Raw genomic sequence first — 27,878 nt, forward strand, 5'->3', positions numbered from 1 at the left:
TTTATTTCCCTTTTCTTAATGAAATCTACAACTGTACGACTAGAAATATTGATTGATAAAAAGGGACATGTACTTGTGTCCAAAGCTGCAACACAAGAGCGATCAGTTTATTCAAAGTCAATCCAGTAACATAACATGTCACATAGTTTAAAGCTGGAACAATAAAATGAACTCATTTTCATACGTTTAGCTCTTCCACTTCAGGAGTTGGTGGGTTAAAGAGAGCGTCCACTTCAGTATCATCGACCTCATCTAAGCTTGCTGGTTTCCATCTCGGGTTCTGCAAGATTAAAAAAAAAACACCCATGAGATGAGCTTAGAGGAAGCACAACGGAGATCATGCGACACATTATGAACCGAATGACTAAACAGCTGTAGAATAAATAACCAAAATGAATGAGTGGAAATGAACAAAACCTGGTCCTTGTCAATCAAGACTGCTCTAACACCTTCAGTGAAATCACCGCGCAAGGCAGCTCTCAGAGCAATACGGTACTCCGTTTTCATCACACCATTAAGCTTCAAGATGGAAATAATAAATAAGTATGAAAACTCGTGACGTTTAACTGGAAACAAAGAAGAGCTTAGACCTCACCGTTGCCATCTCATTGTCGGTTTTACCCATGGCACAAGCAACTTCGGAGAAGTACTTGTGTGTTAGGTAAAGAGAAAACGGGGCTCCTTTTCCAAGGCCTTGGAGTGCCTCACTAGCCCATTCTGCAACTGTACCACAAACAAATTGTCTAACTTTCTCAGAGTCAAGATGTCAATTTCCGTCACATACATTAAAACAAGAATGTCGTCTATCATTCATACCTGAAGCATCAGTGCTCTGCTGGTAATTCTTCAGCTCTTCGATTGTTTCCTTAACAGATTTACTAGCACTAAAAGCTGTTTCTATTTGAGGCAACATCATTTTGAGCTGGGCTTCAGAGTCAGGACCACTGCTGTATTCTGATAAAGTTGATTGGATGTCTTGATGAGGATCCTTGGAACTGTATTACCAAAACATGCATGTTTTCTGAATCACAAAACAGGAAAGTAACAAATGCTCCTATGTTTGAAACATGCACATGAGAAAGAGAGAAATTCATAAATGCAGGGTAAGAAAGAAGGGATTTGTGCAAAAGGAGCTTACATGTCAGCTGACAAAAAGGCTTCTTTGAGTGAAGCTAGCTTTCCAGATGGTACATAATGTGTCCCCAGACCCGCAAACACTGCATCTGAAGGTGTGGAGATCCTTCTCCCAGTCATACCAAGATAAGCACCTGCAGAGTTTCAAGGTCAAAAAGTTGCGATTGTAGAGGTGAGGGTCTCAGCAATATGAAACATACAATGACACAGCTCAAGAACTGAATGACAGCAAAACTCTAGATGCACTAATAACCGACATTTTTCACAATTTATATGCAACTTTTGAGAAAGAACCTAAGTTGGCCTAGAGACACAAAAAAGAAACACACTTGGCCAGCTTCCCTTATTATGTATAATACTGGATTAGAAAGTTAAGGATAAGGAATATAGGATATGAACATACCAACAGACCCTCTTCCAGGGGTATGAGCTGCTATATATGAAAATCCAACATCTGGAAACAAGCCGATTCCATTTTCTGGCATTGCCAGGACCGTCCTCTGCAAATAAAAGGATAATAAAAAAAACTGTCACAAACCATGCTAAAATGCTATCTGAAAAGAAGTGCAGATTAGTATACCTCTGTTATCACACGGTAGCGCCCATGTCCAGAAAGACCAAGCCCAAATCCCATTGTAATGCCATCCATTAGAGAGATATATGGCTTTTTGTATCCAGCAATCTTGCATATCAGGGTATACTCAGCTGTAAATACCTAAAAAAGGAAGCAAAGCTATCAAGTCAAGACGTCATAAACAAGAAACATACAGCTAGCTAATCATGTGTAAAGAACACTTTTGCAAACTAGAAGTTCCTAATACAGTTGCATGTCTGGTCTTTTTCTGTTTCAAGTTTCCATAAGACAGGCAAAAAAGCGCACAAACCAGACCTCTATCATATCTGACAAATGATTTTTGGTTGTAATCTGCTTCACATCACCGCCTGAAAATAAACTAAGACCATGGTTATGCACAATCTATCCGGTTTTTACTAGATTAAGAATACTCATTTGATGCAAGAAAATGACTCCAAAAAAAAAAGAAAAACCCACCCCCCCCCCCCCAAGATAAAACACAACACAAAAAATAACTAAGATCAATCAAGGAATGATTTCTGTAATCATCTTCTACAGCCAGTCAATTAATAACAAAATGGGTTCATAAAAGAAACCTTTTGCACAAGAGGAGAGTGTTTGTCCATTAAGATATCTGCAACAACTCCTTTAATATCCATCCCTGCACCATTCATAATATGGTGTCACTCTCCCACAAACCTCTTCCCCCACAGCATTAACCAATACTAAATAGATAAAAGACCAAAAGCAACATATTTTCGAAACCAGACTCCACAAAAAAAAAGGAGTGAACTTTATTACCTGCACAAAAGGCTCGAGGAGTGCTTCCTTCGACGATCACACATTTGACTTTGGGATCAGATTCCCATTCTTCAAGCAAGCTTTTGTACTTCAAATCCATTTCTGTAAAAAAAAAAAAAAAAATCAAAACTTTCTTTGATTTTTTTTTTGAATTTTGGGTTAAAGAAAATACAAAAAAACGGACCTAGATTCATGGCGTTGAGAGCTTTAGGTCGATCAAGGGTGATGACAGCGACGCCATTTGGATAAACGTTTCCTTTTACGAACTCTTCTCCGCCGCCGCTGCTTCCATTGGCCATTATAGTGAAGTTCCGGCGAACCGATACGGAGTGCTTAGAGAAGCTGATGTTATGAGTCGTTGGTGGGTGTCTGGAGAAGAAGAAGAAGAAGCGAGCAGAAGCCACGCCCAAAGTTTTGATCATCGCTTTGATTCTTACAGGTTCCAAAACATCAACCACTTTTGTCGGAGGAACCAAACATCAGTGACCGTGTTCGAAGCCCACCAGAATACTCTTTTTAAATATATATAAACCATAAGGCTTTTCGGCCCAATAGCATCAGTGACCGTGTACGAAGCCCAACGGATTGCTCCTGAGCAGTCGAGTTCAAGCTGAACCGTGTCAAGAACCACACCCTGACTGCTTACAGTCCAGTGGTTGTGTACCAACTCGACAAAATTTTCCGATTAACAACAACCAAACCAGCATACAAGTATTGACTCCAAGTCCCCGACAGTTGTTCATTGTTCCGAGCATAGCCCTGTTCGTTTCTTAGCCGCAGCGTCAACGAGAGCGATCGATTAATATCAAAGGACACGTCAGCAGCACTTTTAAAATTGGTAGTTTGAAAATGTAGTTATTCAGTTCACAACCAGAAAAATGGCCGCCAGCAACAATCACAGAAGCCGCTGTTTTTCACGGCGATCACTAAGTGAATTAATTAACAGTTGCGGCAATAACCGGCGACCAATATATTGTATAATTATCTGAATTCTTTCTCAGTTGTTCACTGTTTTTTGATCGCTTCCCACTGACGCTGCGGCTAAGAAACGAACAGGGCTTATATATGTGAACACTGTCACAGTTTTAGAATATGCAAACAAGCATTTTAGAAAGAATTTAACATCTTACTCCCCCCCCAAAAAAAAGTATTTCACAAAGTTGAACTCAAATATTTATTCTTTCAGTAAAAGTCAATATGAATTCTGACATACAGTTAATAATTTGAGATGATCCGTGTCAAAGCTAGATTCGGTAAACAAAGCTAGCTAGGTGTGTGTCGGGTCGTTCGCAGCCAAGTAGCTCTGTCTTTGGGTCCTGGCGTGAGGAGTTCGATCCCTTTTTACCTCAGTTTGAGGATTAAAGATCCAAAGTGACTAAAATTGACCCAAAAAAAAAGGCTAGCTAGGTGTAGGAGGGGGCTTCCTATGGTCCACACTGCATAAACTTAAGATATACTTAATGAAAAACATAGTTTTAGTTATAAGATAAGATGCGTATTACTAGCTAAGATAATGTAAAATATATTATGTAAATATGTGGTCCAACATAAACTTCCAAGCAACTCGAAAAGTAACTTTTGTTATTAGAGTGGGTCGACAGAAAAAACAAAAAAAAAGTTCACTCAAAAATGATAAATAAATGTATCTTCCTTGATATAATGACTTTTTGTATCCGTTCCAGTTTATGTATCGGGCTCAATTCGTTTGGATTTAATAGATCCTAATTCCACATCAAAGCTCATAACTTTTCAACCCAAACTGAAGATTAATTATTAACTACTCATATCTTGTGTTAGTTCACAAATTTAGGTTCTTTGTATATTTCATTCAACGATACGTTAATACGTCATCAAGCGTTTGTGGCCACACCGTTTAATAATTAATACCTTGGTCGAGTTTATTATGATCAGTCCTCACTCCTCACTCCACAGAACAGTAAAAATATGCACATCTATCTTATTAAAACAGAAACATTTTATTGGACCTAATATTTATTTTGTAAGTTTTTAAATTAAATACACATTTATACTTTATAGTTAAACCTACATTAAATCACTATTGTTACTTTTTTTATACTACTATCCATGTTTCCAAACAATATACTTATTTCTTTATACTACTATTAATGTTTCCAAACAATATATTTTTATACTACTATCAATGTTTCCAAACAATACAATAATTAATCTTAGTTATTTTATATCTATCATTTTCTCTTTAAAATTTTGTAGAAACATCATAATTTTATAAATTGCAAAATAATGAACTTTAAAATTTGGATTATAAGATTACAAATTATGAAACTATTACAATTTAAATCAAACTAGATTACATATTGGTCATCCATCAGTTCACTCGGTTAGTCTCGGGTTTTAGTAATTTTTTTAATATGAATAATTTAAAAACCTAAATTGAATTGTCAGATCTCTCGATTAACCGGTATAATCACAATCGGGTTGAATTTAAAAACACTGATTTAAATGCAAAAATATTTTAAATACACACTCTTTAAAATTATCCAAATATTTATTAAGTTATTAGTGAAATTTTTCATCGTAAAATATTCCGCGCTTCCAAAGCGCGGATCAAGATCTAGTGTTTAAGTTTAATCAACCACCTTCACTAACTTATATAAATTATTAATGACATAGATTCAAAATGTTACAAACAGAATGGACCCAGAAAAAGGAGGGATATATTAGAGAGATAGGTGCATGCATGTGTATCTACGCATAATTAGATAATTTAGTAATAATAATATTACATGAAGATGGGGACATGGACATGAAAGACCCATGTGGAAATAGAAAGAAATTCAAGAGGAAGACCAAAGCTGAGCATTCTTGACCTTACAAATACTCTCTAACACATCTACTGGCATTATGTTCCCCTTCACCACTACCTTTTTGCTTTCAAGCTCCACTTTGTACCATGTCACTCCTGTTCATTAGAATAAAACCATATTGATCAGTCTTTCAACAGTTTTATAAACTTTAAAATACAATTGAAAGTTCTTTAACTCTAATGAACAGAGTTAGTATCATAACTATGTGCTATGTTAGTATCACAACATAACACAGAGTTAGTATCATAACTCTGTGCTATGTTGAATTTCTGTTAGTTTAAAGTGGTATATATAATATATTACACACATATGTAATATTATCTAAACAAAAATATCCGTCTTCACCCATAAATGATTGCAATTGTCACTATTTGTTAATGCAAATATATAATTTTACACTAAATTTTTTGATATACTCTTTTGTTAATTTAAGACTCGCCCCTTCTTATTGGTGTTTTAATTCTTACGATTAAAATTTTAAGGTATTTTAATTCTTACGATCAAAATTTTAAATAGTAGTTTTATTCTAACGACTAATCATTTGCTAGATCTCTTTTTTTTGCACAAAATTTTCAGTAATATGCTATAGATTCGTTCCTGAGTTTTGAATTGATGTTCTTAGTTTTTAGTTCATCTTTGTTTGATACAAAAAATATACTCCTATATGAATCTTGTCACAATTAAGTCTTCTTTCATTTTTGGAATTCTGTTAATTAAACTGTATATTCCACTAAACATAAATACAATATAGAATTAAATTTTAGTTAATGTGTGATTTACGCAAAGAAACAATGATTAAATTTGTAATTATATTTTTTCAAAAAAAAATTGTAATTATTATCATTGAATCATGTCTTGTGATTGTATTTCCCTAAAAGGAATACCTAGAAAATAAAGAAGATTTGGCGTTACCGTCTAGTTTAGAAATATGCTTCTCGACTTTCTTTGCACATCCGTAGCAATGCATAGACACCTTTAGCTCCACTACCTGCATACATCACCATCATCATCCGAACAATTTGATTAATTATTTTCAAGATCAATTCAAACTTCCAACTCGAAACAACTCATTTATAATAAAGTGAAAGCTGAATTCGTGATACCTTATATCGATCAAATATATTATTCTATTCGATTCTGGGAGAACTAAAAAAACTAACTTGGAATAACAAGAAAAACGCACACCACCATACAAGAGAAAAAGGCCTACACAACTTTTCAAGAGCTAATAAAACATTTATTTCACTGTTTCCAAAACAATGCATTGTGATAAGCGTTTTTCAAAGCTCAAGAACTCATCATAAATCATAATGTAGTCTATGACATAATGTTGCGGTGATATGTGGTTACCTTAGGCTTAAGATGAAAAGCAAGAGTCTGACGATGATCAGCAGATACAACATCTTTTAATCTCATGACCTTCCCCGATTTCTCTGATGAAGAATCTATCAGTGGCTCCTTCTCAAACTCTTCCTCATCATTTTCTAGGGTGTTTAGACAAAAACATGAACACTGGTTTGTCGGATAAAACAGACAATCCCATGCTCGACCAATCTTCTGGAGCTTCCCCATTAAATTGGAAACTAGTTAAGTGTTTTTAGAGTGATGTTTTTTTCTGAAACTTAAAGAGGGATGTTAGGAAGACTTAAAAAGAAGAAGTTGTGTGAGAGAGGAGAGAAACCTTGCTTATTTGACACACTTACACTGTCGTAAAGAGATATAGAGAGAGAATGTTAAGGTGGGTAAAGAAGTCAAACACTGAAATGATTTTGTAGAGACCGATAAATTTACTAATTTTTTTTATTATTTTCAATGCATCTCCTACAATGTTAAATCTATCATTAGATTTATCATTTATGCTACTTTTGTCATCTTTCTTCTTCTTTAGTTTAGTTGAGTCCATTTTGGTGAACCAATAATTATCTTCAGTGCATCTAGATTGGTATGGCGACTGTAACCAGTAGATAGTTATGTTTAAAAAAATACTAAGCAGTTTTTCATGTGTTACTTTTTAATCTCATAGAACTGAATTTATGACAGAATGTCATCCAATAGAAATCAAAAACTGTTTACAATCATACAATTATGTGCCATATAATATGATATGACAGGTGATAAAAGAAAGATAACAAGACATAGGTCACATCTCACGTTCAACAACTCTCCAACATTGACACCAATTTTCTTATGACATCAGAAATAAATGAAATTTAATATTCATATAATTATAAGAGTGAGTTAGTGAGTGAGTGAGGCATGTGATGCAAGCTAAGATGTGTGACTTGTAGTTTTGTATAATTGATTGAAGAGTGGATGGATAATCATCCTCTCTTTTGGCTCCACTCTCGCCGCTCCACTTCTGCAGTTTCTTTTAATATATTCTGATTATCCCATCTCTTTGTTTTTATATTGATTCGGCAAAAAAATTTCAGAATTAGTAAACATTTTCGTCTTGTTAAACTTATCTTATCTAATTTTAATGTATCATGTCATAGATAAACTGAACCTGATAATATGAATTTCCGACAAGAAACATATAGGGGATTTGTAAGAAAGAAAAAAAAGATACGAGTGATTAGCCTGTGAAGAACATGCGGGATCAAGGTATTATATGCTAAGTGATATAGGTTAACCACGTGAAAAAGAAAATTGTATAATTCTCTTTCTGCATGCCAAAACATGTTCTTTCATTTTTTATGCGTATTATCGAACCTCAATTAATTATGTTCCTACTTCATGTGCTTTTTAGCTCCACTTATTTTGTTGTTTCCTGCTATAATTCTAAATCCTCATTAGCTGGTTGAATATATTTCAGAAACAAGTACACAACTTCATTACAGGAAAATATTTTTAAACAATTATTGAATTTTTTTGATCAAAAAAGCACAAAACAATTATTAATAAAATGATATTTTGTAAAGAAAAATAAGACAATGACTACATTTATTATGGCATATAATCCTAGAGTTTGAGTTAATTTATTTAACAATTAGAACAAATATTAAACTATTTGCAACAAACGGTTATGGTATTTGAGCAAATTGAGCTATAGCCCAAGTTAGTTTACAAAAAAAAAGCTATAGCCCAAGTGGTGCAATTACTGAGATTTTAAACGTCAAGGTTAAAATGTTGAATGATAAACTCTACAGAATTTATTACTATTTTGGGTAGGTTGTAGTGTTTGTTTTTAACTTTTAAGGTTTTTAGATTTAACTTTCATAGATAGAGTTAGAGACAACATTAACAAGGACCAAACTGCCATTTTAGAAATGCAACTACAATAAACTTAACAACATCCATTCAAACGACAAATGTCCATTGATCTCTATAATAAACCATATACTAATGTTCTTTCACCAAAGTCTCTCCAATCTCTCGTATTTTGTAAGATGTCACATCAGCGTCTTTAAGTTATTCACAATTTCTTTTTTGCCGGTGTTTGTTTATTATTTTTATTGTTAGAAAATGCGTTAGTTTTTTCTGTAAAAAAATGCATTAACAGCATTTATATGTACAAACCAATGAACCTGAACAGAGAATAAAAATAAGTAAGTTATTTGCAAAAAAAAAAAAAAATAATAATAAAAATAAAAATAAAAATAAGTAATTCGAAACACAACTGACAGAAAAAAGGCTGGAACTAGTTAAAACAATATTGCAATGGCTTTGCAATTCCAGTCTTCAAATTGTTGAATCTAGACATTACTCTAGATCTAGAATAATAACACATCATATTCAAAGAAAATTACTAACGTTCCGTAAATCAGAACAAAAAGAAATTATGTCAAAATCAGCTTGATTTCGTATTTATTTAAGCTTTTTACTACAGTATATTTTAATATTATTTTTTTGAATTATGTATATTTTAATATTCAAATGGCTATTTCTTAATTTTTCAAAGGTTGCATCAAGTTTTTTTTTTAAAAAGCTCTCATTATCACCGCCCCCCTCTATTATTGGAGGCATGGCCTCATTTGTCGACGCGAGTATTTCTTATTTTCATTATATTTCCTTAATATTTTTCGTTGCATACCTTTTTGTAATTTTTGTCGTTGCATACTTGCATGGCTGAAATATGCAATCCAGAAAAAGAGAAATCCATTTGGTTTCCTTTTCCTCGTTAACACGATTGGAAAACATACTCGATGAAGTCTTTATATGAAAGCTCGTCCGCTAAATACAAAGCAAAACCACTAATGAAAAAAAAGATATCAAAGAAAACACTAATGAAAACAACAAAATATGGGTCAAAAGAAGATTATTAAATAATTATCTTCCGAATAAGGCTTCTCGTTGCTCGTGCTCGTGCTCGAGCTTCAGGTAAGAATAAGATTAGATTGGTGGTTAGACGCTGACGTCGATGTGGCGGAGCGACTCGATTCCAACTTAGGATTTTTATAAAAAAAATCAACTCAAGTCTTCATCCCAGTTTAAACCGACTTTTTTAAGTGAATCAAATTTATGAACCATCAAACCGGACAAAAACTGAAATCTGTATATAAAATTTAATGTTTCTGGCATAAGGACAAATGTGCAATAATGCTGGGACCAGAATCGAGTGAACCAAAGAAATGCCCCAGTCCGGGAACCATACATGTCCGGTTTGGAGAATCTACTCTCTTTTTTTTTTCCTTTCTTCCTTAACATATTTGTATTTTCTTAATAATATTTTTTGAACATATACTTTGATAGAATTGCCTCTTTAGTCATAAGACGTGGAGTTGCACTGTAAATATTTTGGAAAACACATTAAATTGCCGAATTGATATGTCACAACTTGTGTTACCAAAAAAAAAGATATGTCACAACTTAAGTATAACAATCACTGCACAATGACCACTATAGCTGAGTGACTACCAGAGTCCAGACTGGTCACTACTCTCTTACCTTTTTACGGCCATATATAATGTTTCTTGTAAGTGTTGTCTCTTCTGTTACTTGTAGTTCACTGCTCCCCGAGAGATACTTGACTACAAAGGACTAGGGGACCCACTGTAAACTCCTGTTAAGAAATCGGCAGTTGAGCTGCCCATTTTGGCCAAATTATAATCAACATAAAGTCAAAGTTTTTATTCCTAATCGTCTAATTAATCCGATCCAAGCATCTGATTAATGCTTAGTTGCTTCACTCAATCCATAAAGATTCTCGGATCACATGGTGAAACCTTGCAGAGACTCTTTAGAAAGATAATATAGCTTTTGGTTAAAGATTGAGATCCAAAAACACAAATTTTCAGATGTAATTTTTTGCAGATTAAAGATGGAAAGTTTATCAGAAATTCAAGAAGAATATGAGTAGAGCTTCATTGTGGTTGTGTGTTGCGGAGAGAGTTTGTCCATCAACAAAAAATGTCGTACATGCAGATCGTTATATGAGTATGAGTATTACGGGAGAGCTAATCGTTATCCGTGAAATTGTTAATATATATCTTATATGTTGTTGCTAGTTAATTATCATATATAATAGAAATATAGATTATATATATGATGTAATGACGATTTGATCATTGTTAAAAAATAACATAAATAAATAAGATATCAAAGCCGCAATACCGTATCAGTTTTTTTAAAAAGTTGTTTTAATCTGTGGACTCATGCATGGTATATAATAATATGGTTATATAAGCTTACATACTGAGTTAATGAAGTTGTGATTAATGTGTTGAGTGAATGATGAATCGTGTTATTGTTAGGATGCAAGGTAATAATGTTGTGTTACGTGAAATGTGATGTTGGATAGTATCATGTGATAAGTATGTGATATCGGCTGAGGACGATGACATAGCGGTCAAAATAAAATCTGTAAACCGATTAATGAGCCAAAAGTGGCATATGAGATTTCGGGATGACTGTGGGAACCGAAATTCGCACTGTCGATTTTAAGTAAGTAAATCGGAGGAAAGCTAAGTAAACCTAACTTTCCCTGAAGGTCCGGATTCTCTGCGACAACCAACGACAAGTGATCAAATAAATGCGGAAATGTTTTATTAAGATTTGAGACTGGACCTTAAGGAAGGCTGCCTACGTACCCCTTTCGAGGATCAAGTCGGACGTAGTTCAGTTGGAGTTGTTTGAACAAGAGATCGAACTGCCTGGCGGAGTTCGTCTAGTACGAGCGTTAGTCATAGAAACGGGCATGTCGAGAATAATGCCTAGGGTTTCTATGTGCGGAACTCTATGTACAACAAGGGTTTTGTTAAGAGTTGGGACTGGACCTTGAGAAAGGCTGCCTACGTACCCCTTTCGAGGATCAAGTCGGACGTAGTTCAGTTGGAAAGATTTGAACAAGAGATCGAACTGCCTGGCGGAGTTCGTCTAGTATGAGCGTTTGTCATAGAAACGGGCGTGTCGAGAATAAACGCCTAGGGTTTCTATGAGCGGAACTCTAAGTAAAAGGATTGTTAGATCCTTCCGAGAGAGACAGGAGCCTGCGGACAAGATGAAAATAGAACGAGAGGCGGCCGGACGTTCTAGTCCTACCTTGCTAGTCTACCGCCTAAATTCTAAGTTCTTAACCTAACAGGAGCTTTCTAGGTCTCCAATCTCGGATTTCTCTCTCTCTTAATGATTTTCGCTCTGCCTTTCTTCCTCTCCCAAAGCTCCTTTATATACTCCTTCTTATGACGGTCTATTCTCCTCCTGGGCCGCAAGGCGGGCTTCTTTCCATTTTTCGTCGGCTTTCATCGGGAAACTTGACATTTATCTTCGGGAAACTTGACATTTATCCTTCCGGAAATTTAGCATTTATCTCGCTATGCAAAGATAAACGTAAATCGTCGTATCTATCTCAGATAATCGTAAACGGACTGTCCGATCGTGTTTAGTCCCTTTCGGGCCGTTTCCAGGACTTCCGTGGTTTTCTACGATCTCTCCGGAAGTTCTTCATTCATTCGTAGAGTTGAGACGAGTGGTGTCTTAAGATAACCATCGCTGTTTCGTACGAAGAATTTAAGATCTTCCTTCCGGTTGATACCTTACGAGTTTCCGAAGTGTTTCCGACGGTCTTTGATTGGAGTAAGGACTGGAGTTTCGTACACGGAATCTCGATGATTCGTCCTGCAAGGACTTGAGAAAAACTCAAAGTACAAACTTCAGACTGCCGGGGACTGGGATTCGTGTACCGAAGATCGTTATCCGAAGACCCGAGCCAGCACGGGGCTAGCCGCCCGGCGGTCATGGCCAGCACGGGCGCTAGCCGCCGGCGGCCACGGCCAGCACGGGGCTAGCCGCCCGGCGGCCACGGCCAGCACGGGCGCTAGCCGCCGGCGGCCACGGCCAGCACGGGGCTAGCCGCCCGGCGGCCACGGCCAGCACGGGCGCTAGCCGCCGGCGGCCACGGCCAGCACGGGGGCTAGCCGCCCGGCGGCTACGACCAGCACGTGCGTCTCGACGAGGGCTTCGATTTGATATGTTGATCGTTTTCTGGGTCCTCACGGTTTGAGAGAACGGGCTCTTTGAAGTTTCCCGGCGGCAAGGACCAGCACGGGGGCTTAGCCGCCCGGCGGCCAGGACCAGCACGGGGGCTAGCCGCCGGCGGCCAGGACCAGCACGTGCGTCTCGACGAGGGCTTCGATTTGATATCTTGATCGTTCTCTGGGTCCTCACGGTTTGAGAGAACGGGCTCTTTGAAGTTTCAAGGCGGATTCCTTGTCGTTCGGCCTATCCAAACTTAGATCACTTCCCGTTTCTTCCTTATACTTTCGTATGACAAATAGACTTAGCCGTTGATTTCGAGATAACCGTTTTTGACCCCAACAGTTAGCCCCCCAGCATGCAAGATGCGGGAGCGATCTTGCGGGCGGAAGATTATGAGTTGAAAATCGAAATTTTTGGCTAAGAGTATTTCATTGCGGAAATCCACATCACCTTTGATTGGCGATCTTGAACGTGACGTCGGGAAGACCGTGAGTTCGTTGCTCAACTTCGACTCGATTCTTGCTGGTCTGAAATCCGTGTGCACCCTTGTCCTGCATTCGGAGGGTTCGGAGGACCAGGACCACGCAGTCAAGGATCGCGAAGCCGGCGCATATGAGACATGCAGTGGTGGTGCGACCAATGGAGGCGACGGTGAGACCGTTCCTACTTTGGGTGAGTTTTGAGGATGAAGGTGATGCTCCGGGGAGCGTCTAGGTTTATCAATCCCTTTAAAGATTTTTATTTTGATTACATTTCGGCCGTTGGTTGGCCATTATGTATGATTTCGGGACTGGCCGTTGGTGGCTTTGAGTCCCTGCCCTTTTTAGGGCGTTGTATTGAATTCGCGGTATGCATTTATAAAATATTTTGCGTTTAGAACTTCTGTTTGTCGAAGTTAGAGGGGCAGGGTGTGAGTTGTCGTCTCATTCCTGCCTCCCTGACGATCACCGTATCCGTAGTTTGTACAAAGCGAGATTTTCCTGCGGTTTACGATTTACGCGAAAATTCGTGAAAACGTTCAGACTTGAGTGAAGAGACAAGTTTTGGGATCTCGCGTCGTTGACGCTTTGCCTATGAGATGTTAAGATACCAGCAAGGCTGGGTTTAGGGCAAGACCTAGGTTTACTCTCAGACTGAGGCTGTGCGATGACAAATCGGCTTTCGTTTTGCCTGTTTGTGATTTTAACCTGATTCGTACCGTTTTAAAATCCGCGAAGTGGTATCGGCTTATATGATTTGTCTGGGCACGAATCGAGCTACTTCCTTTACGAAGTGCTGAACCAAATTTGGATTTTTTGTATAGCGCGCTATGGGATCCTTGTCGGATGTAAAAGAGCCTACCCTTAGGTGGCTTGTCTGTTTAGGACGTTAGAGTTCGTTTGTTGTGATCAGCAACAACGAAATGATGCCGTTTTGAAGGCGTATGAATTTGTTATCGAAAAATGTTTATCCGAGCACGAAGCGACGTCTCGCAGTGCTGTGATTTTATTTTTCTCATGCCATAAGAGGATTATGGGCTTTCGCTTATGATTTGATTTATACTTTCGTCAAGTGTTAAAGATAGAATCCGAGTAGTCACTTCGGATTGTGATTTTGTCGCTTGGTCCGTATGCTACTTTTTAGAGAGCGATTTTAGGTGTAAGCGATGAGAGACATGTGTCTGGATGTGATAATCGTTTCATGGATACTGGATCCGTTGTCGCAGCCGTTTAGTAGTTGGCGAATTGTGTTGAGGATTTAGGACCGAAGGGTCGCGTAAATTTTACCAGGGGGAAGCGTCTAACTTCACTATGTTTCGTGAAGTGTTGGCCTTCTGAGATTTGTTTTTGTAAGAATGACTCGTATAGCTCTGGGAGCTTTGCTACGAGCGTTTCTTTTCGTGCCGCGTTTTATGGGGCGTATAGAACTTAATCGATTTGATGATAAGTTTAAGATTTTCCGTTTAACCATTTGGTTGTTAGGATCGAGTTTCGTTATCGTATGATTTCCGATTTTGGGTTATACGACAAACTGCTTGCATAATATCCGTTTGTCGTTTTACGACAAATCGTGGATTGTCTTTTTTTAGCCGTTACACGGTTGGAGCGGTGGTCGCTAAGTATTGTAGACCGGCATGGAGGCTGACTTCAGCCGTTTAGCCAAGGAAGTCGTTGGTAAAAGACCAGTCCATGACCCTTTGTGTTACCGTTAAGATCGTGTTTAGTTGACGATTGTCCTTAATGGCGATGTCGAGTGCATGTTCGGGCTTTATGGAAAGACGTAGTTGGCCGAGGGCCGAATAGAGTTCGTCGAGATAGACATGCCAATCATAGAGGAGTTTTCCAAGTTATGGGTGATGGCTTTTCGAAACGATTTTCCACTTTAGGTTTCGTTTTTTTTGGCGAAAGTTGCTTCGGGTTACTCATGAAGTTTTACCGAAGGTTATTTCGTTAATTTTGTAGCTCTCCGTCGTGCCATTAGTCTCACGGAAGCGGAAAGAGTATGCCAAGGATGCGCGGCGATCGTTTCTCGGTTTTTCGAGAGATTAGATCGGTTTGCGCGTTATGCCTAAACAGTCAAGGAACAATAGAACGAAACTGGAAGAAAATGACTAAGACTTAGCTAGCTAGACTTTCCACCTAGGTCCTAAGTTCCCTAAATTTTACGGCGGTTTACAAGACGTTCCCATTCCTTTCCTATGATAAAATTTTCTAAGTCGGACATACCTTAGTCTCATTGATTACTCGAGATTGCCTCATGTCCGTTCCTCTTTGTCTTCTAACGTTTTATTGTCAAAGGTCTTCGCCTAAGTTCATATCCTCGTTTCCTCGTACTGCTGGTTAAATCGACCATGTACCCGAAGGAATAGTGCAGAATCGTTGAAGCAAAGGGAGGAGAAGTAGGCGAAACTCGAAGAAGGCTAAGGTGGGCGGACAAGCGAAAATGATTGGCAAGACGTCACTTGAGTGAGACTTGATATTTCGTCAAGCTATGAGTGAACTGGTCAGGTCAAGAAGCTTATGATATTGTTTTTCTTTACGAATGATATTTCGTAAAATATTGCCGAGCTTTTACTTTACGAGAGTTTTTCAACAAAATGTTGTCGAGTTAATTTTACAGAAACTGTTTCGTAAAATGTTGTCGAGTTTAGTCGCGCAGAAGCTGTCTCGTGAAGTATTGTCTAGGATTATTTTACGAAAGGTGCAAAGTATTGGATTGGATTATCGTCGGAATAGTTTTGCGAGGATTTGCCGTGCTTGACGAATGTTGTGTCGCCCGATAACCAGCGCAGTACGGGTGCGCTAGTCGTCCGGCGCCTAGAGGCAGCACGGGGGCTAGCCAACACTTGGATGTCGAGTCTTTCGGAAGATCTTCGATCCATTGCCGAGGGAAATGGTGTTTTAAGATAACCATCACCGTTTTATACGAAGTTTTCCTGTCCGTTGACGTCTTATGGATTCTTCGAAATCTTGGAGCAAGAAAAGGAGTTTGTTTTGCGGGATCTCGGAAAGTCGCAAAACACGGATTTCTGACGACCCGGGGGCCTAGAACTTACGCACGAAGACTAGCCGTCCGACGACCCGAGCCAGCACGGGGCTAGCCGCCCGGCGACCACGGCCAGCACGGGCGCTAGCCGCCGGCGGCCACGGCCAGTGCGGGGCTAGCCGCCGGCGGCCACGGCCAGCACGGGCGCTAGCCGCCGGCGGCCATGGCCAGCACGGGCTAGCCGCCCGGCGGCCACGGCCAGCACGGGCGCTAGCCGCCGGCGGCCACGGCCAGCACGGGGCTAGCCGCCGGCGGCCACGGCCAGCACGGGGCTAGCCGCCGGCGGCCACGGCCAGCACGGGGCTAGCCGCCCGGCGGCCACGGCCAGCACGGGGCTAGCCGCCCGGCGGCCACGGCCAGCACGGGCGCCAGCCGCCAGCGGCCACGGCCAGCACGGGGCTAGCCGCCCGGCGGCCACGGCCACGACCGGAGTTGGCTGCTCGGTTCCTTCGACTTGTGCGTGTTTTTGCGTTCTTGTTTGTTTTCCGTAGGTTTTTCCTTGTGTAGAAAATGTTTCTTAGAACGTTGTTGACCTTTTATTTTACGAGAGTTATTTCACAAAATGTTGTCGAGTTAATTTTACGGAAACTGTTTTGTAAAATGTTGTCGAGTTTAATCATGCAAAAGCTGTCTCGTAAAATATTTTCGAGAATTTATTTTACGAAAGGTGTTCCGTAAAATGTTATCGAATTTTATCATTAGAAACGCTGATTGGTAACCCGATCAGTCGTGCTTTCTGTTTCATGAGTAGTTTGGGGTTTCTCCGCGATTTCCAGGAGAAATTCTAAAAAGCATTTTCAGTCGAAACTCTACTTGGTAATCAGACCGTCATATCAGCTTTGGGCTCGATCCTTCCTAAAATCGTATGTGGGTCGTTTAGCCGTGATTCGGGCCCCTTTTGGGCTGTCTTGGGCCTTAGACGTTTTTACGATTTTTCTTTAGAAAAAGCCGTCGATGTGACGCTGGTTTTTCCGAAAGGTTTCAATTCCCCGTATAGTTAAGGCAACTGGTGTTCAAGCTAACCATAGCCGTTTTATACGGCAGGCAGGAATCCGTCTCCATTACCAAGTCTTTTTATGAATTTTACCGAAGTCTTTCTTAGATAATCCCAAACGAGGGGGTTGTGTCCATGGACGATAGGAGTTTGTTTCCTGCGGTTGTCTCGACCAGACGGTCGATGTGCGGAAGCGGAAAACAATCCTTCGGGCATGCTTTGTTGAGATCAGTAAAGTCGACGCACACTTGCCATTTAAGGTTCTTCTTGAGACATGCGGTGAGTTCTGCTTTCAATAGATTGCGGAGATTGGCTCCAATCTCCACGCACCGCTCTGGGTTAGTCTCGTCGAGGCAGACCGAAATTACTGGTTCGCAAGTGGGCTCACGTTTTCCTTCCAGGACCTCAGCTCTTTGCGACTGCCAGAAGATTTCTGGAGGGTCCTGCGATGCTGGTTCGTGAGTTGCTTGCTTTTTTGGGTTAGTTTCGGACTCAGAGTTTTTTCGTTTTAACCCAGCGGCCAAGCAGACTTGCGGCGCTTTACGATCTCCTTGTATTGTTTCAACTCTGAGGAGGGTCGGAAATTTGAGGCACAGATGGAAAGTCGAGGGGATTGCTCGCAAGGAATTTAACCACGGAGTCCCGACGATCGCGTTATATGCTGCTGGACCGTCGACTACCAAAAACTCCACCATCTTCGTGACGCTCCCGGCTCTGACCGAGAGATCGACTGAGCCGAGGGTCATTGTGATGTTTCCTGAGAGTCCGATTATTGGGTTGGGATCGTCCGTGATAGCGCTTAGGTCGATTCCCATCCTCTCGAGAGCGTTCTTATATATAATATTTGTCAAGCATCCGGTGTCGACCAATATTCTTGCTACGTCGATGTCCTGGATCGTTAGTCTGATAACGAGGAGTTCGTCGTGAGGTTTGGCTTGACCAGCCGTTGCTCTGTCCCCGAATGACACGATGTTGCGGACAGGTGATGTGGCCATGCTGTTGTTACCAATCGTAGGTTTTTGAGTAAGAGAATCCGACCCCCCCTCCTTCTAGCGCCAAACTGTGGGAACCGAAATTCGCACTGTCGATTTTAAGTAAGTAAATCGGAGGAAAGCTAAGTAAACCTAACTTTCCCTGAAGGTCCGGATTCTCTGCGACAACCAACGACAAGTGATCAAATAAATGCGGAAATGTTTTATTAAGATTTGAGACTGGACCTTAAGGAAGGCTGCCTACGTACCCCTTTCGAGGATCAAGTCGGACGTAGTTCAGTTGGAGTTGTTTGAACAAGAGATCGAACTGCCTGGCGGAGTTCGTCTAGTACGAGCGTTAGTCATAGAAACGGGCATGTCGAGAATAATGCCTAGGGTTTCTATGTGCGGAACTCTAAGTACAACAAGGGTTTTGTTAAGAGTTGGGACTGGACCTTGAGAAAGGCTGCCTACGTACCCCTTTCGAGGATCAAGTCGGACGTAGTTCAGTTGGAAAGATTTGAACAAGAGATCGAACTGCCTGGCGGAGTTCGTCTAGTATGAGCGTTTGTCATAGAAACGGGCGTGTCGAGAATAACGCCTAGGGTTTCTATGAGCGGAACTCTAAGTAAAAGGATTGTTAGATCCTTCCGAGAGAGACAGGAGCCTGCGGACAAGATGAAAATAGAACGAGAGGCGGCCGGACGTTCTAGGTCCTACCTTGCTAGTCTACCGCCTAAATTCTAAGTTCTTAACCTAACAGGAGCTTTCTAGGTCTCCAATCTCGGATTTCTCTCTCTCTTAATGATTTTCGCTCTGCCTTTCTTCCTCTCCCAAAGCTCCTTTATATACTCCTTCTTATGACGGTCTATTCTCCTCCTGGGCCGCAAGGCGGGCTTCTTTCCATTTTCGTCGGCTTTCATCGGGAAACTTGACATTTATCTTCGGGAAACTTGACATTTATCCTTCCGGAAATTTAGCATTTATCTCGCTATGCAAAGATAAACGTAAATCGTCGTATCTATCTCAGATAATCGTAAACGGACTGTCCGATCGTGTTTAGTCCCTTTCGGGCCGTTTCCAGGACTTCCGTGGTTTTCTACGATCTCTCCGGAAGTTCTTCATTCATTCGTAGAGTTGAGACGAGTGGTGTCTTAAGATAACCATCGCTGTTTCGTACGAAGAATTTAAGATCTTCCTTCCGGTTGATACCTTACGAGTTTCCGAAGTGTTTCCGACGGTCTTTGATTGGAGTAAGGACTGGAGTTTCGTACACGGAATCTCGATGATTCGTCCTGCAAGGACTTGAGAAAAACTCAAAGTACAAACTTCAGACTGCCGGGGACTGGGATTCGTGTACCGAAGATCGTTATCCGAAGACCCGAGCCAGCACGGGGCTAGCCGCCCGGCGGTCATGGCCAGCACGGGCGCTAGCCGCCGGCGGCCACGGCCAGCACGGGGCTAGCCGCCCGGCGGCCACGGCCAGCACGGGCGCTAGCCGCCGGCGGCCACGGCCAGCACGGGGCTAGCCGCCCGGCGGCCACGGCCAGCACGGGCGCTAGCCGCCGGCGGCCACGGCCAGCACGGGGGCTAGCCGCCCGGCGGCTACGACCAGCACGTGCGTCTCGACGAGGGCTTCGATTTGATATGTTGATCGTTTTCTGGGTCCTCACGGTTTGAGAGAACGGGCTCTTTGAAGTTTCCCGGCGGCAAGGACCAGCACGGGGGCTTAGCCGCCCGGCGGCCAGGACCAGCACGGGGGCTAGCCGCCGGCGGCCAGGACCAGCACGTGCGTCTCGACGAGGGCTTCGATTTGATATCTTGATCGTTCTCTGGGTCCTCACGGTTTGAGAGAACGGGCTCTTTGAAGTTTCAAGGCGGATTCCTTGTCGTTCGGCCTATCCAAACTTAGATCACTTCCCGTTTCTTCCTTATACTTTCGTATGACAAATAGACTTAGCCGTTGATTTCGAGATAACCGTTTTTGACCCCAACAATGACAACCAATCCAAATGTCATGTAAGTGTAAGTATGTGAAGTTGTGAAATGTGGTAGTGACAAATAAATAGAATCATGTGGTGTTAGAAGATAAAATTATAGTATGATGCATGATTATTACTATATTTAGTATATTGGTTTCCCAATTTTATCGTTTCTAGTCTTACCAGCTGATATGTAAGTTAAGTTTGTGTAAAAGCATCATATATACGGACACGATCCTTGTTGGAATAATCCAAACTTTTAAGATCACATATATGATTATAAATAATTCATAACTATATTTGTATCCAGTTTCCTATAAATCTACTTACAAATATATGATTTCTGAAAATTTTACAATCTTTAATCGTCTACCAAGCCCCATTAGATGAGAGCAGGTTTGCCTTCCATCTTGGGCGCCGTAGATGAATTAGTCGGTGTAGTTCTATCCCACATAAGGAGAGAATATATAAAAAACGACAGTCTTTGTCATTTTCCCAAAATCTCTCCATCTCCTTATGCTTCAGTTGTCCTTTGTCTTCTGCTCTTCAGTATGATTGGAGCCACCAGCATCCATACTGTCATAACATTTATCAACAGAACATTAAAACTGTCTCCTAATCTTGGAGTTTAAATTTTAAGGATAAATGCATTCAAACTGTCTCTCCCTTCTATTTACTTACTGTATACGCAAACCGCAAGCCACTCGTTCACAATCCTTACCCAAGTACTCGTCCATCCCACGTCTATTGTCCACCTAAACGGAAAAAAGAAGATAGTCTAAGTTGAAGTCTTGAGCTTATACGGAGGCTATAAAGTCTTACAAAACCTCATAGGTTAATTGTGTGTTTTTGTGTATATGTGCATTGAATGTACGAATAAAGATGAGAAAAGCTTTTACTTTTTCATGGGGTGATGAGTGTTCCAACCAATGAGTAGCATAGCAAAGTACATTGCTCCTGTCGCAAATACAAAATGAAAGAATCCGTATCCATATGGAACATCATCTTCCTCCTCTTCTACTTCATCTCCTTGGCTGTTCGAGTCTTTCTTGAATTGGAAACACTGAGAGTCTATTCCCGTTGAAAATGTCGCAATAACCATTGCAAGTAACGCAACCACGAAGCTCTGCACAATGTTATTCAGAATTAGCCTATTACTTTTGCATGAAACTGAAGAAAAAGGGGTATTAATTAAGGTGTTGAAAAAGTATACAATAATGGTAAGCCAGTCCGTTCTGTTTGACTCTGCTGCTTTTCTGTTGCAGCTTTCTCCCACCGGTTCACTGCACAACATTATGTTGGGGCAAACCAAATTAAATAAATTAATGCGGTGTTTTTGGTATTTGTTTGAATATAACATACCTTCGAATAGCGCACCAGCAGATAAACACGACATAGAGTCCCATAAGAGCCGGAGTCAAGTATCCCAGCATTCACCTATTTGTATTGGCAACCACAAACACATCTTAATAACTTCAAACATCCAGAATACACACGTACATGACACAACTGTTTGATTGTAATGGTTAACAAAAGACTTACTTTAGGGTGAAGAGCAATGCTTGTCATGAGTTGGAGGAGGAACAACGTCCAAGTTATGAAGAATATATTGAGAAGACATGAAGAATCAGGCGCGTACCAAATGTACATCAAAATTAACCCAACTATACACACTGTGTATGAAGTAGTTGCTAGTAGCATCACATGGACATGGCTACAAACATAAACATTTAGACCGTGTTGCTTGATTAGAAATAATATATTGGAAAAATAAAACTTTTTCGTAAATCAAAACTAACCATCTTTCTGCGTCTTTTTTGGACTGATAGCATTCGTTAAGCCATGTAATGAAACTGATCACACTAATTAGCTGTATCAGTAGAAATACCCTATAAAGAAACAACAAAACATTACTATTAGAGGGTTTCACATCATATGTAAATATATTATGTGAAAATTAGACAGATCAATCTTACCCTGCACCAAAATGGGCAACCTCTCCTGCGGATCAAACAGAAGAAAAGAAACCTTTTAATCACTTGTCATGCCGTTTGAATTAGAGAGAGTACTAGAAGATGAATTCCTCCTCTCAAGCCTTACCGTAAAGCTGAATAATGGTGGAAGGAAGCAAGAAAGGAATGATGGTTAAGACAGGCCACATGATAAGCTTAGCCGACCACCATCCCGAATGCCATTTATCTCTTGATGAGTGAGTTTTCGACGTGCCAAGTGTTGATAGAAACATAACGAAATAGAACAACTGAGGATTTTACGGTTAAGCCCTAAACATTTTCGGTTAAAGTGTTGTAACATGAATTAGTAAACATATAGTATTCAAGACTGATTCAAGAAAGGATACAAAACATCCCAAGCTAACCCTTAAGACTCCTTCTGTCCCCAAACAGTTTTCTCCACCTTTACAATTCTTGAATTCTGCAATTTAGAAAAACAGAGGAATTGTATGAGACTTGTAAGACAAGGAACTAGATTGAAACCTAATTTGGTGGGACATACTTGTCACTTCTTTTAAGGCACGCTGGCCATAATCACGAGCAGCCCAAGCTAGTAGATTAGCGATGAGGAAGATCAGACCGTATGCATATCTAGCCATCCAGGGATTGCAGCCATTGCGAAACTGATTAAACCATGATCCATTCTTGATTGATTCGTAGCTATCGTTTCCGCTGCTGCTTGCACTGTTGGTAGTGCTTGTACCAGTCTCCATAACTCCTTAGACTTGCTAGACTTTTCTCCTCTTCATCACATTAGAAGATTCAAGATTCAAGAAACAGAGGGGAGGATTATGCATCAGAACTCAGTTTCTTGTAGCGGAAGGAATCATCAAGAACGAAAAAGGGAACACATGAGCGAGAAATTTGATGAATTTTCTTCCTTCAGATCAAAATCTATGAAAAAAGAACAATACAAAAGAAAGAAGCAAAGGGTAAGAATCCAATTTCATTTTTAAAAAGAGGCAATAACCATATGTAGATATTAAGAAGAAAATTATTGTTTTACATGAGAAACATATGAAGCGTATCCTCATAATAGTCACACAGAATCCATTTCAATTTTTTTGTTCTACAGAACCTGACAGAGAATACGTATACTGCAAGTAACTCCTTCCCTTATTTTACCTAACCTGAAAAGGCAACTTTTATATGCGTCAACGAGAATCCACAATAGATGGCTCATTTTAAACCACGGTTGAAACTTTGAACCTTTTTTTTTTGTTCACTTGAAACTTTGAACCTTAACCATGTGAAAATGATAAAGAACAAAAGACAAAAAAAAATACCAAACTTAAAAAGCAAGCTGTAATCTCGAGGACAGTCAAGATTCTTAAGACTTTGAACTCCCAAAGTCGAGATTCGGCAGGAACTGATAAAGTATTAAAATCAGAAGAAGAGGTGTGGTTATACAAAGAAGCACCCAAAAGACTTTAATTGTGACAAAGAAACAAAAGGTAAAGAGATCAAAAGAGAACGATAAAAAGTATGAGATCTGATAGAGATATATGAAACTTTGGACTCGAAAAGAAATGTGGTGGTACGGATAGTTTTGGGCAAACGAATATTATCATCTCTTACGAATCTGAATGGGTAATGGTGAGCAGCAACATCAGATACCCTTTTGGGCTTCACAGGTCCACTTATTGGAGTGGAGACACATGCCTCCACTTAAAACTATTCTGAAGAAACAAAGTGGGGATAATTTGTTAATCTATCCGCCCATAAAAAATTAAGAAAGAAAAACGTCATCTATAATATTGTGATAAGTTAACATAAATTATAAATCTTCAGAACTTTTATTATTATTTAGATAAATATTTCATTTACTTTATGTAAATTATCGAATCCTGAACTTCAAAGTTCCAATGTCCCTAGAACATAACACCAAGTCACCAATGGAGTCAACTAGGCCTAGTGTCAACCAAGGCAAGACTTACTTGGTTTTGAATTACCGTGGAGGCAAGTCATATAGGTCATAGCAGCAAATGTATAGCTTTACAACCAATTATATAACATATTATATGGAGATGAATTAGCTTGGTTTAACACCCCCTTTACCCTTACATATATATATACAAACACAACTTTTAACAGGACTTTGTAAATGGAATTTATTTAAGCTTATCTCATGCTTCTACGTTCATATAGACTTGGAGTAAATGAAACATGGCCTTGCGACTACAAATACTAGTGCATAATTAAAATATAAATATGAAACTTAGAGTCAGTAAATAATAAGAAACTCAACCCTAAGATATGAGATCGCATGTGGAGGACTGAAGTATTGGTATTTGTAATCTAGGTAGTAGAGTAATCATAAGAATGCTTAGAAGCTTATTTAGAGTCCGGGAATCGTTCCTTATACAGTACTAACTCTAACGTTCTTAAATCAAATATTGATTGTTAGTATATGTTATGTTGGAGATGGATTACATCCATCAGCAAGGACGATTAAGTAGACCGAACTCGAACTCGATAAGGAAAAAAGAAAATAAGCCAGCTATAAATAAAAGAGATCTGACTTAAGGAGGACACATTCATAATCACACATGAGTCATATAAGAAATAAGGCTTTCATAACTAGTTTTTTGACGATATCCTTTTTTCTGAAATCGATATCTTATTTCTCAACAATCGTCTTCTAAGACCATCTTCAACCCACCTCTATTTATATCTTCATATTTTTTCTAAAATAGAAAAACTCTATTATAAAAATCGATTTGCTCCAATGTATGTCTCTATAATTGAGTTAGTTGTTCAAAAAAAAAAGTCTCTATAATAGAGTTCTTCTATCTATATAGGAAAATATAGAGATTTACCATTTTCATCTCTAAATATAGAAGGAAAAAGTGAGATTCCTCTATATTTTTCTCAAAAAGTGAGATTCCTCTATATTTTCTTCTAAATTAGAAGAACTCTATTATAGAGATGTACATTGGAGCAAATTAACCTCTATTATAAAAATTTCTATTTTAGAGAAAAATATAGAGTTGTACATTGAAAATACTCTAAGTTAAAAAAAAAACAATCGTCTTCTAAATAACCTACCATCAAATTCGTGTTTTTGTTTCAAACAAGTCATTTCAGATTAAACAGTGTATAATAGACACGAAATAGTCCACACCATAGATGAGTAGCAGTTAACCATAAACACCATAGAGTAAAAAATAAATTGTTTCCTCCATTTCATAATATATGATGATTTAGAGTACTGCAGAAATTTTTTTTTTTTACTTATTTTCATTAAATTTTTTTTTAAGATATAATTTTAAAAAGTTTAAAAATTAATTGGTTGTACAGTTTCTAATAAATTTAAATTTAAATTTTTAAGATATAATTTTAAACAGTCATTTTTAGCACGGTTAATTTCTGGCTATCAGCTTTCATTCTACCTAAAGGATGCATCTCGACCATTGAATCTCTTTGCTCTAGGTTTCTCTGGTCTGGTGATGTTGATAAGAGAAGCATTGCTAAAGTCGCATGGAGCACAGTATGTCTCCCAAAGGAGGAAGGAGGTCTCGGGTTAAGAAGCTTCACGACTTGGAACCTGGTCTTATGCCTAAAGTTTATCTGGTTGATACTTTCTAAATCTCCATCCTTGTGGGTTGAATGGCACAGCAGCACGCATCTGAAAGGTCACTCACTTTGGTCAATAACAGCCTCTCCGGAAGATTCTTGGGCTTGGAGAAAGTTACTTGAGTTAAGATCGCTAGCGCTTCAATTTTGTAAACCAATTCTGGGAAATGGACCGAGTATAAGTTTTTGGTTTGATCCTTGGACTCCATTGGGTCAGCTAATCACTCACATCGGCCCTGCTGGTCCGAGAGCTCTTCGCCTTAACAAGGAGGCTGTGGTAAAGGATGCTATCACGGGCTCAAACTGGTCACTGCCTCACCCAAGATCACAGAGCGAACTTGACTTACATGCCTATCTTACTACGCTAAGTCCTCCTTTATCTATTGATATTGATGACTCGTATGATTGGGTTGCTGGTGATTCTTCTGTACGTGTTTTCAGGTCCACCACAACATGGGAAGTACTCAGACCGAGGCAAGACGTTAAGCAATGGGCGCAGGAAATCTGGTTCAAATGCGCTGTACCGAAGCTGAGCTTTACAATGTGGATTGCTAACTATGACAGGCTGCCAACGAGAACTCGATTGGCTGCTTGGGGCTTACCGATCTCCTCACTCTGTCCGTTTTGTGCTAACTCTGAAGAAATCAGAGACCACTTACTGCTGTCATGTGTATACAGCCGTGAAGTTTGGCGCGAGGCGTTCATCAGATGTCAATCTCCTGCAGCAAACATCACTAACTGGCAAGAGCTTCTCTCCTGGATAAGAGCTGCATCGTCTGCCAGATTACTACTCTTGCGTAAGCTGGTGGTTCATTCGATGATCTACCACTTATGGAAACAGAGGAATAATCTGGTTCACAACCAAACTACCATCCCATCGAAGACTGTGTTCAACAACATCGACAGGGAGATCCGAAATATAATCTCAGCAAGGAGAAAAAGAAAGCGGTTTGAACCTTTAATGGCTTTGTGGCTAAGTTAGGTTTTTATTGCTCCCGGTTTCAAATTGTGTCCATCTTGTTTTTTATTTTGTTTTTTGCCAAAATGGTTCACCTCTAAGATGTCTTATGTACTATCTTTTATTCATATATGATATTTATAATTTAGCAAAAAAAAAAAAATTAATTCTAAAAGCTCAAAACATTTTCTATTTTGAAACAAAAAACCTTCTTCTAAAATATGGGAGGGAGTATTAGAAAACTATATAAACACGTTTTACTTAATTTTAAACAACACGTGATTGTGTTTTTATTGACTCCACAGAGTTACATGGGCAACCAATAGACGATAACTATTTTCGCGTTTCTTTTTGACTCAATTTGAAATCTTTGGCTGCAGAAACTGAGTCAAAAAAGAAACACGAATAGCTCGTTGTCTTGGCCTTACGGCCCTTAATTACTCTTATGTTGCGTTTTAGCATAAACATATAGTTTAGTTCATAATTATGTTTGAGTTACGGCTAATTGTTTTGGCAAAGAGAGACAATTAGCTGAAAGCAAATAGTGAAAAAGAGAAAAGTGAAGAACGAGTGGTCCCTTTCTGTCTCCGCCGATCATCTTTTGAAAATCGCCGTTCAGTAACGATTAACGAGGGAAAATTACATGAGTGAAAAACTAATTCGAGTTTACATGGATTGAATTTACACTCGGAGCGAATCAATTATTTGCATCACACCCAGAACTGACTTCGTTGCCATTTTTCACTTTCCCGGAGACATATATTCAAGCACATGCAAATGTTTTTGAATCTCATAAAGGACGAACAAAAGAGGAGCTCATAGAGAGGAAGAGAACCTGTGATTTACGAGATCAGATCTGGAGAATGATGTGCGTGTTCTTCCCCAAGCTTTCTTGTAAATATGAAACCAAACAAGAAGAAGAAGAACAATGATCGAATCTGAGATAGATAGAGAAATGTGAAAACAAGACAGAGAAATTGTTTACTTTAAGCAGGCAGCCCTTATAACTTATATACAAATCTACAAATACATACATACCATACACAGCTTTTCCTTTTGGAATATCCTTTTGTTTTGCTCAATTTTTTT

General features: G+C 39.4%; 3 protein-coding genes across 5 annotated transcripts; all 3 read right to left on the reverse strand.

Annotated features, from left to right (window-relative positions):
* Window positions 1-32: 32 nt before the first annotated feature.
* On the reverse strand, window positions 33-3,006 carry LOC108861822 (3-hydroxyisobutyryl-CoA hydrolase-like protein 4, mitochondrial). 3 transcript variants are annotated; one of them, XM_018635783.2, is made up of 10 exons: window positions 2,694-3,006; window positions 2,510-2,611; window positions 2,024-2,076; window positions 1,715-1,849; window positions 1,538-1,634; window positions 1,139-1,268; window positions 817-995; window positions 596-723; window positions 418-519; window positions 33-280 (listed from the first exon to the last, which is right to left on the reverse strand). In XM_018635783.2, the coding sequence occupies exons 1-10, from the start codon at window positions 2,929-2,931 to the stop codon at window positions 179-181; spliced, it is 1,266 nt and encodes a 421-aa protein (XP_018491285.1). In that variant the 5' UTR covers window positions 2,932-3,006; the 3' UTR covers window positions 33-178. The 3 variants fall into 3 exon arrangements, with proteins under 3 accessions (XP_018491285.1, XP_018491284.1, XP_056842584.1); XM_018635782.2 differs by lacking the exon at window positions 2,024-2,076 and adding an exon at window positions 2,305-2,369 and having other exon boundaries at window positions 2,694-3,005; XM_056986604.1 differs by lacking the exons at window positions 2,510-2,611; window positions 2,694-3,006 and adding an exon at window positions 2,305-2,325.
* A 2,200-nt stretch (window positions 3,007-5,206) lies between these two features.
* LOC130512832 (heavy metal-associated isoprenylated plant protein 8-like) lies at window positions 5,207-7,062 on the reverse strand. Its single transcript, XM_057011225.1, has 3 exons — window positions 6,706-7,062; window positions 6,268-6,343; window positions 5,207-5,450 (listed from the first exon to the last, which is right to left on the reverse strand). Exons 1-3 carry the CDS (start codon window positions 6,925-6,927, stop codon window positions 5,326-5,328), a joined length of 423 nt encoding a protein of 140 aa, XP_056867205.1. The 5' UTR covers window positions 6,928-7,062; the 3' UTR covers window positions 5,207-5,325.
* A 13,405-nt stretch (window positions 7,063-20,467) lies between these two features.
* LOC108861824 (uncharacterized) lies at window positions 20,468-27,781 on the reverse strand. Its single transcript, XM_057010852.1, is given in 12 exon segments — window positions 20,468-20,819; window positions 20,925-20,998; window positions 21,143-21,369; window positions 21,457-21,526; window positions 21,606-21,680; window positions 21,775-21,957; window positions 22,043-22,132; window positions 22,220-22,244; window positions 22,344-22,503; window positions 22,603-22,676; window positions 22,758-23,149; window positions 27,625-27,781. Coding segments are annotated over 11 exon segments (1,251 nt in total). The 5' UTR covers window positions 22,969-23,149; window positions 27,625-27,781; the 3' UTR covers window positions 20,468-20,757.
* Window positions 27,782-27,878: the final 97 nt, after the last annotated feature.

The sequence above is a fragment of the Raphanus sativus genome, chromosome 5 (genome assembly GCF_000801105.2).
Source record: "Raphanus sativus cultivar WK10039 chromosome 5, ASM80110v3, whole genome shotgun sequence".
NCBI classification, from domain to species: domain Eukaryota; kingdom Viridiplantae; phylum Streptophyta; class Magnoliopsida; order Brassicales; family Brassicaceae; genus Raphanus; species Raphanus sativus.

What these genes read in the sequence shown, in the direction of transcription:
- LOC130512832 (XM_057011225.1), bottom strand. Translation starts at nt 6,927, where the DNA reads ATGGGGAAGCTCCAGAAGATTGGTCGAGCATGGGATTGTCTGTTTTAT. An exon ending in CTTTTCATCTTAAGCCTAAG is followed by an intron (nt 6,344 to 6,705) that starts GTAACCACATAT and finishes TGATGTATGCAG; the next exon opens with GTAGTGGAGCTAAAGGTGTC. An exon ending in GCATATTTCTAAACTAGACG is followed by an intron (nt 5,451 to 6,267) that starts GTAACGCCAAAT and finishes TCTAATGAACAG; the next exon opens with GAGTGACATGGTACAAAGTG.
- LOC108861822 (XM_018635782.2), bottom strand. Translation starts at nt 2,931, where the DNA reads ATGATCAAAACTTTGGGCGTGGCTTCTGCTCGCTTCTTCTTCTTCTTC. An exon ending in TCTCAACGCCATGAATCTAG is followed by an intron (nt 2,612 to 2,693) that starts GTCCGTTTTTTT and finishes TTTTTTTTACAG; the next exon opens with AAATGGATTTGAAGTACAAA. An exon ending in CCGACAATGAGATGGCAACG is followed by an intron (nt 520 to 595) that starts GTGAGGTCTAAG and finishes TCCATCTTGAAG; the next exon opens with CTTAATGGTGTGATGAAAAC.